The sequence below is a fragment of the Sinocyclocheilus anshuiensis genome, unplaced genomic scaffold (genome assembly GCF_001515605.1).
Source record: "Sinocyclocheilus anshuiensis isolate Anshui unplaced genomic scaffold, SAMN03320099.WGS_v1.1 scaffold536, whole genome shotgun sequence".
Lineage (NCBI taxonomy): Eukaryota > Metazoa > Chordata > Actinopteri > Cypriniformes > Cyprinidae > Sinocyclocheilus > Sinocyclocheilus anshuiensis.
Genome location: NW_015557179.1, coordinates 3,150,707 through 3,160,646, shown reverse-complemented (window position 1 = coordinate 3,160,646; position 9,940 = coordinate 3,150,707). Strand labels below are relative to the sequence as shown.

General features: G+C 36.9%; 1 protein-coding gene across 1 annotated transcript in view; it reads right to left on the bottom strand.

Moving 5' to 3' along the window:
• The window catches only part of LOC107678541 (uncharacterized), a 38,289-nt gene extending 28,955 nt beyond the window's left edge, over positions 1 to 9,334 (bottom strand). Inside the window, exons 1-2 of the mRNA XM_016473831.1 lie at positions 9,298 to 9,334; positions 836 to 948 (exon numbers count right to left, since the gene is read on the bottom strand). Of these exons, the coding sequence (XP_016329317.1) occupies positions 836 to 948; positions 9,298 to 9,314 (130 nt within the window). The 5' untranslated portion in view covers positions 9,315 to 9,334. The remainder of the gene's footprint in view (positions 1 to 835; positions 949 to 9,297) is intronic.
• Positions 9,335 to 9,940: the final 606 nt, after the last annotated feature.

Sequence of the window (9,940 nt, the reverse complement as noted above, 5' to 3'; positions counted from 1 at the left end):
AACATTGGGAATCCGTTTTATTTTCCTTTTATTTTAAGTTAAAGTTTTAATAGTTTTGTTGTCTTTCTCTCTTTTTTTTTTATATGTCTATATTTTTATTTTTTTTATTTCATTTTTAATTATTTTAGAAAATCAGGTTAAATTACATTTTAAATTAAATGTAAATGAGAAATGTTTCAGTTAACATTTATTTGATTTCAAGTAACAATGATTTTTTATTTTAGTTTTAGTTTTTAGTTTTTGGTAACTATAATAACCCTAACTGGGACACCACTCAATAAATGAAACATGCAACATCGCGCATTCATGGGACAATGTAGCATACGATTTATCAGACAGATACATCAGAAACGTTTATTACTGCATGCTGCTTCATATACTTTTCTACTAGGCAGAATACATTATATCTTGCCCAGTATGCTAATATTCCATTCAGTAAGCACTACCATCATGTTTCATCTTCATAAGCTTTCCCAAAAGTCTCTCTCTCTCTCTCTCTCTCTCTCTCTCTCTCTCTCTCATTAGGGTGTTTGTTATAAACATCAGTATGGATGAGTGAGAGTGGTCAAAGGGCACGTAGCCTTGTCACACTCCCTGCAGCGCTGCTGTCTGTGTGTTGGGCAGAGAGGAGCCTTTTAAACAGGAGTTCAGAATGCAGAAAGCTCACTTTACACACCAGTAGGTTGGTGTGTGAACAGAGAAGCCATCTTATTTTGGAAAATAATGTTATTTTCAAACGCTTACCCAAAATGATGCTTATATGCACACTATATTTGCTGATATATATGCATATAAATGACAGTAGTGGTTAGTGTATCAGACTGACAATACCAACCTTGTGGCGAGCCACAGCCGCGGAAAAAGGGCACTGGAGAGGTCACGTTCCTGCTCATTTCCTGACTGGGGTCTGTGTGTGTCCGCCAGGTAGGAACGTAACAGTGACAGCACCTGTGAAGAAGATGACACATCTTTAGTATAAGAATAAGCTGGAGAGAAAGAAATAGAGAGATCAGAGATTGAGATCACAGAGAGAGATCATGTGGAGTACTTTTTATGATGGATGGACGCACTTTATTTTGCTTCAAAATCTCAACACCCATTCACTGCCATTATAAAGCTTGGAATAGCCAGGACATGTTTTTGTATATATAACTCTGATTGTATTCGTCTGAAAGAAGAAAGTCATATACACCTAGGATGGCTTGAGGGTGAGTAAATCATGGGGTAATTTTCATTTTTGGGTGAACTATCCCTTTAATTGTGATCACAGATCAGAGATCAGATATAAATCAGAGATATCAGAGAAAACAGAGAAAGAGAATTCAAAGAGATTAGACAAAAATCTAAGAAAAGACAGAAACCAGAGAGGGGTCAGACTTAGACAAATCAGAAGCCAGACAGATAAATAACAGATCAGATCAAATAGATAAATCAGATAGAGATCAGACAGAGACATTAAAGAGAGATATCAGATACATAAATCAGAGATTAGACAAATAAATAAGAGAGGGATCAGATATAGACATTACAGATAAAAATCAGATCAGATAAATCAAAGAGAGAGATCAGACATCAGACAAAGATCAAAGAGATAGTTCAGACAGAGACGTCAGAGATCAAAGAGAAATCAGAGAGACAAATCAGATAGAGACAACAAATAGAAAAATCAGACAGATAAATAACAGAGATCAGACATAAAACTCAGAGATAGATCAGACATCAGATTTCAAAGAGAGATATCAGATACAAATATCAGAACATTAAAAAAAGAGGTATCAGAGACATTAAAGTGAGAAATCAGATCAAATAGATATATCAAAGAGATCAGAGAGAGAGAGAAAAAAATCAGACAGATAAATCAGATAGACCAGACTAAGACTGCAGAGATCAGAAAGAGAAATCAGAGAGATAAATCACAGAGATCAGACAGATAAAGAGAGAGATCAAAGACAGAAACCAGGCAGATAAATAGCAGAGATCAGACTGACAGTAAGAGAGAGATCAGACAGAGATATCAGACAAAGATCAAAGAGAGATATCAGATACATAAATCAGATCTAACAAATGAACAAGAGCGGGAACAGACAGATAAATCAGAGACAGATCAGACAGAGACATCAAAGGGATCAGAGAGAAACCAGAGAGAAAAATCACAAAGGCATCAGACTGATACATCGGAGACAGATCAGACAGATACATCAAAGGGATCAAAGATAGAGATAAATCACAAAGTGATCAGGCTGATACATCAGAAACCAAAGAGAAACCAGACAAGATAAATCTCAGAGGGATCAGATAGAGAAATCAGAGAGAGATCTGACAAATAATTCAGGAATCAGACATATAAACCATAAAACGATCAGACAGATAAATCACAGAGGGATCAGATAGAGATCAGACATAGAAGTTGGAAAGACACCAGACAGAGAAATTAGAAAGACAGATCAGATTCTTCATTAGTTCATCTTAAACAAAAAGAGATAGCAAACAGGGATCAGGCAGAAAATCCGTTTCTTTAGCTTATCTTACATATCCTTACATATAACAGTCTGTAGAAAGAAAGAAAATAAAGTGAATGGATAGTAGACAACTTGCATACAAGGTAAAAGAGTGCACAGCAGGCTGAAATAGTCTTTACTGGGCTATAGCCGCAATCAGGAAGCCACTCATTATGCCCCAGACAGGAGAAGCACGGGGCAAAACAAGTTTGACCATGAAGTACCAGGCCTGGTCTTCCAGCCGAGGCCTGCTCGCGCCATTGGTTGGAAAGGCCCATGACGGCCAGCCTCTTATGCACCCTCGGTGCTTGTATTTATAGTGACGAAATACACAACTTGTGACTGACCACAAACCGATGGCAGCGGTTAAAGGCAAAAATAAACATCCCATAGAGGTCCATAATTCAGCAGAGTGTACAGAGAGCCGTGCACACATTTAGAAAAGAAACATGCACAAACAAACACCAGCACACGGCCTGAATACAGTGCTGGATGCTGATCTTTGACACACTAAGACCTTTGGGTCGGCCGTTAAATAAGACTGCGAGGAAATGTTTTAAAAGCCAACCTGTGGGCGGATGCTTTTATGAGTAGATTTGGAAAGTCTGGACACAATCTGAATTAAGCTCATTTGTCTCATCAGTTTGACTTTGTTTTTTTACAGGCTTTTCCTTACAGCAGAAACAAAGCTCGTGGGTGTTTCAAAGCTGATTGAAGCGGTCACTAAATCCAGACCTTTGGCAGCAATGCACAACAAAGAGGAAACGCACAAAAAATACTTGATACACTTACAACGTGTCCTAATCAGTCATGATGAGACAAGTTTGCTGTGACAAATAATTTGTCATCAAGAAAACAAAATCAAGAAAACAAAAATCATGCAAGATGTAATACAAATTAGTACATATTTAAAATGTTTAATATACATTTATGTGGAGTGGGATTTTAGACCAATGACATTTCACTGTGGGTCGACCTATCCAGCACAAAAAAAATAAAAAAAGTGAGGAAAATGAATATATGAATTTATGGATCCTTCCCATCCACTACGATGCAGTTTGAGAAATACATTTTTATTTGAGACACTAAGTACAAAAAAAAGCACCATTACACAAATACTCTGTATTGTGTCTATATCAGAGATGGCAAAAGTACACACATCCTTAACTCAAGTAGAAGTACAGATACTCATGTTTAAAAATGCTCGGGTAAAGGTTGAAGTACTGACTACACTTTTTTTTTACTCAAGTTAAAGTAAAGAAGTATGGGCTCTGACATGTACTCGAGTAAAAAGTAGCCATTACTACTACCTGTTTTAGTGTCACGTGGGTAACGGGCAGTGGTGGAAAGAGTACTGAAAAAATATACTCAAGTGTCAACAAGTTCCACAAGCAACAACGACTAAGTGACCGCTGCAGAACGCACACGAGAGAGGCAGTGCAGATCGCGTGTCTCATAAGTGAGTGGGAATTGTTGCCTAAATGTCAAAATTAGTACAACAATAACTACACCATCACAATATATTTAAAGAAAAGTCCTACTATTGAACATGTTATTGCATTGTCATGAGTCATATTTTTCCCTTATGAAAATTAACTATGGTTTTATTATAGTAAAAGTATAGTAACCATAGTTTTACTATGGATGTGAGGCCATTTGTGCATTTTAAGAGAGAGAGAGAAGAAAGAGAGAGAGAGGACGCTGTACTGCTGAATCACTCACACTGTTTGTGAAATTACGTCTCACAGAAAGTTTTAAAATGACTGAACTGCTCTGATAAACTGTTTGGATTCAATCTACTGTACATGCTATAGTGCAGAAATGTTTCCGGGAATTTCCCGCATTATAAACATGAAACCTGCAGGAATGTGTAGAATTATGCGCAATCCTGCACCGAAATTAAGGCCCTGCTTAACCAAGTAAACAAAGACAAAACAGTAGCCTATTTACAGTTGAAACTGACCTGCACTTAAAGTCCTGAACAGATCAGAGATTTCGCCTCTCCGCTCCACCATTCTCGAGTCTCTCGCACTGATTACTCTGATCAAAACCTTTTGGCGAGGAGCACACGAGCCGAATCGAAGCGTTGCCAGTCAAGACTAACCGACTCATGATTTATTAGAGATTTATTATGGCGAAAATACAGATTAAAACTAAACAAGCCTGTTTTGAAAATGTAATAAGTAGAAAGTACAGATATTTGTGTAAAAATGCAAGGAGTGAAAGTAAAAAGTTGTCAGAAAAATAAATAGTGAAGTAAAGTACTGATACCAGAAAAATCTACTTAAGTACAGTAACGAAGTATTTGTACGTCCTTACTTCCCATCTCTGCTCTATATTAATAAACATTTATTTTATATGCACATGGTGAGAAATAAAAAGAATAATCCGGCTGTTCAAAACAAAACAAAACACTAATAAACACAGAAACAAAACAAAACAGGAAAAAAAATGGCTGTTCTCCATTTACAAAACAAAACCAAATACACACACAAACTAAACAAACAAAAAAAAACTAAAGAAAACCAAATACACTCAGAAACAAAACAAGGATAAAAAAAAAACAGTAATAAAATTAAAAATCGGACTGTTCTCAATTTACAAAATAAAATTAAACAAACAAACAAAAAAATTCACACAGAAGAACAAATCTGGCTGTCCATTTACAAAACAAAACTAAAAAAATTAAGGTGAACATTCATTCATCCATTCATCCATTCATTCATCCATTCATAAATAAATATTGGTCTGCTCTCACTTAAAAAAAAAAGAAAAAAAAAAAGAAAAGAAATACATGCACAATATCATAAGCTGAAGCAGCACAAAGTGTGTGTACACTAGTGTGTGCGTGCAAGACCCCCATTGATTGCAGTATGTCTGCAGATCTGATTCACTGTTGTCAAAACACACAGCGGATTAATTTCCCTGTAGGACCTGGATGTTACCCAGGACTTTTAAAAAGAAGCTGCTGCATTGTGGGTAAGTGACAGTGTTGGAGAGCGCTCGGTGCAGGGGCCGAGGCGTCAGGTTAGGTTAGTGATGCTCAATCTGTTTCCCTTGTTAGCCAGCTTCCAAAGGGAACCAGCGAGTTGTGTCAACAGGGATTTTTAGGTGAACTCAAGCGTTTTACTCCGCAAAGCTGGTTTTGTAATCAAAATGGCACTTTGAAACAGTGCTGACACACTACTTCATCTCATCCTGATATCAAAACTCTGTAATGCAAATTGAGGGTTGTGGGTGTTGTGTTAAGGAAGGTGTACATACAGTAAAATCTATTTGTATATAGACTCACAGGCATCTGATTCAAACAAAGAACAAAAAGGCTTTAATTCAGGTTTGATACAACAACATCTGCAACCTGTTTTCCTCCCACCCCCGCTTTTTCTGTTTTTCGTATTTCATTTTCTCTTGCCATATCGGTTTAAACAAAAACACACTGTATCATTTGCTTGCAGTCAGTAATATCCAAAGGAATGTTAGAGTGATTAATTTTGCACTACAGAGATGATTATTTGTAATACAGAGATGAATGACACCTCAACTTAGGTTATTTTTCTAAGGCCCCGTCCACACGGAGACACGTTTAGCTGTATACGCATAAATTTTGTATCGTATAGGTGTTTTGTCCAGATGGATCCGGCGTTTTGGGAGAGTGAAACCGATCTTTTTTGAAACCGGGTCCCAGAGTGGATAAATCTGAGAACGCCGCCCTTGCGTTTTCGTGTGGACAGCGAATCCGTGTATTTTCTGAAACGATGACGTCATCAGCCCGTCAGCTACGTCACGTAACAGCAAAAAAAACATGAACAAACACTGAACGATTGTCTTTTTATTAACTAACATTAACACAGATTAATAAATGTATTGTTCCATGTTCGTTTGTATACCGCGTGCAAGGTTTATGCGCATAGTCCAAGTCTTCTTCTCCGTTTATTAGTGTATCTCTGTGGCAGAATTACAGCGCCACATGCTGTTCTGGCATGTATACTACATCGTTTCGTGGTTTCGTGTGGACGCAGATATTTCTTGAGACGAGGTGAAAAAAGATCGGATAGGGAAAGCTCTGGCTTCGTGTGGACGTAATGGACGACACCTGGTAATCATCCTAAACACCCTATCAACCACCTAGCAACCCACTAAGAACATTACAGAAATAACACTCAGAACACTTCAGTGACTGGAGGATCAGAAATATCTCAGATCTTCATTTGTGTTTCAAAGATTAACGTTAATTCTTATGGGTTTGGAACGACATACGAGTTAGTAAATGATAGCAGAATTTTCCTTTTTGGGTAAACTATCCCTTTAAAAACTCAGGAACACAGATGTAAAAACAAAGCCATGCACAGGGAGTGCCATCTTTATCTATCTCTCAGTTGATGCTGCGATCCACACGTACACCACTCCTGCATGCAATTCAGGTATTCGCATCAGATAGCAGCATGAGGGCAGTTCTCCACTGAAAGCATCATGACGTTATCTCCAGCTGATCTGAACATACTTCACACCATCAGCTCCCCCCTCCACCCACACACACATAGAGACAAGATTATGTATCATGAGCCTGTTATCTGTTCCTAATCTGGTTGTACACACAAACATCCATCATTTCCATATTCAAAGAGTCAAGAGAGAGCCAGTGTTACACAGCAAATCGAAAACACAGTTAAACATAGAAAAATATAAAGCCCTCTCACTCTCGATTTCCCTTTCTTTTGAAGTCTCATGTAATTCTCTTTTTATTTATTCACTTATTTTTGATATATGCTTACTGGCCTTTTACAAAGCAAACAGGGTCATATCATATCATATCATATATCATATCATAAAATAATGAAATTAAATTAAATGAAATAATTAACTTTAAGAAGTCTCTTAATTTTAGTCTCTTATCCACACGTACACCACTCCTGCATGCAATTCAGGTATTCGCATCAGATAGCAGCATGAGGGCAGTTCTCCACTGAAAGCATCATGACGTTATCTCCAGCTGATCTGAACATACTTCACACCATCAGCTCCCCCCTCCACCCACACACACATAGAGACAAGATTATGTATCATGAGCCTGTTATCTGTTCCTAATCTGGTTGTACACACAAACATCCATCATTTCCATATTCAAAGAGTCAAGAGAGAGCCAGTGTTACACAGCAAATCGAAAACACAGTTAAACATAGAAAAATATAAAGCCCTCTCACTCTCGATTTCCCTTTCTTTTGAAGTCTCATGTAATTCTCTTTTTATTTATTCACTTATTTTTGATATATGCTTACTGGCCTTTTACAAAGCAAACAGGGTCATATCATATCATATCATATATCATATCATAAAATAATGAAATTAAATTAAATGAAATAATTAACTTTAAGAAGTCTCTTAATTTTTTTAAAGAAGTCTCTTTACCAAGGCAAACATACAGTAAAAACAGTAATGTTGTGATTATTGAATTTTACTACACTTATTATATATTACAACTTCAAATAACAATTTTCTATTTGAAATATTTAAAAAATTTAATTTATCCCTGTGATGAAAGGCTGATTTTTTTAGCAGTCATTACTCTTTAGTGTCCCTTGATCATAATTATCTCTCACGCTTAAGAACAAAACTAAAGCATCAGATGGCAGGCATTTCACATAAAGACTTGAAGAATTCCTCCCATGTCTAAATAAACCGCAGCATAAGACAGTTATCTGCCACCACCTGTCACCAGAGCACAACCCACACAACATCCCTCACGCAGACCTCAGCGATTCCTCACCGCAGTCTAATTCCCTCCACACATCTGCAGGAGCTTTGAGCAGATATATGACTGCCATAACAGGAAAGAACACCAAATCCAGCTCTTTCCTTACCGAGCACATCTTCATCAGCTCTCCATAAGCTTGCAGATTATTCCAGTTCCATGTCCAGAAACCTGCTATAGTGTCAAAATTATAACATCTCACTGTCTCTATCTACATTTACCTAAGCTTCTAGGTTTTATATTGATGCTTGTTGAGCACTTAAAGGGGTCATATGATGCTTTTTTAAAGATCATTATTTGGTGTAACAGAATATGTTGACATGCTTTAATGTTCAAAAAACACATTAATTGCTGTTCTGTTGTAAGTGATCTTAAAGATTCCTAAATGCATCTACTTTTGGAAGGCCAAATAAAGTGCTTTTGCTTTTGCCTAGAAACACACAGCGTCTCCCTGACATGGCTGCATCAACACTAACTGCGGTTACTGAAACCACGCCTTCTTTCTTTGCGTGCACATTTGGGCGGCATTATGCAAATATTTCCACATAGTGAGGTAGATATGTGGGGGCGTGCTAGAACGAGCCGTTTTAGGGGGGCATGGCAGAGTCTTAACTTTGATCAAGTATATCTCTTTGGTTTTGAGACTTTAGTCTTTGCAACTTCAGGGATCTTATCTATGCACAATCAGCTTGTAACACTCCAAAGAGAAAGGAAAACTTGAAATCGCATCATATGACCCCTTTAAATCTCCTCATCTGGTTCAATAATGTGTGTCTGTAATTTGTATTCTTAAGTCAGAGGCAAGTTAAAGTCGAGCTTGCAATATTCCTCAATGCATTTCCATCTGCGTCCCCATCATTTGCTGGGTGCATGAAAAACAATGCATGTTTTTTACTAAACAAGTCAACACTTTTTGTTTCAAAAGAGAACAATTAATTCAGGTATCATCTTCTTTCAGAGAAAACCACAATTGAAAAACAAATGTAAAGGTTTTTGCAAATACTTTATACTATTGTAATTTATACTACTGTAAAAGGGGGATTCGCACACCTGAAGCAGTGTTCCATGGATGTGGTTTTGTTGGAGTCCTGTTGGAGTCCTTTGAGAATGTAATTTATTCCTGTGATTCAAAGCTGAATTTTCAGCATCATTACTCCAGTCTTCAGTGTCACATGATCCTTCAGAAATCATCGCTCCTCAAGAGACATTCTTTATTATTATTATCATCAAAGTTGAAAACCATTGTGCTGCTTGATATTTATGTGGAGACCATGATACATTTTTTCAGGATTTTATGATGCATAAAAAGTTCAAAAGAACAGCATTTATTTGAAATAGAAGTCTTTACTGTCACTTTGATCAATTTAATGCATCCTTGCTAAATAAAAGTATTCATTTCTTTCCAAAAAAGAAAATCTTACTGACCTGCATTTACTGAAACATTTTGTTTTGTAAAGAAATTGATACATAGGAAAAATTTATAGCTGCCTACAAAACTAATATAAAACATTCCAACATGAGCCTTTTAGATCAAAGGAATTTAAAATCATGAGAAAAAAACAAATTCATTAAACTGCATTCAAACTTTTACCGGTACTATATTTTATGTACAAATATAAATGTTATAGATTCCTGGTAGGGGATGGGGTCTTGGTGATTTCATTTTCAGAGCAGCCTCCTGATGACTGAGATG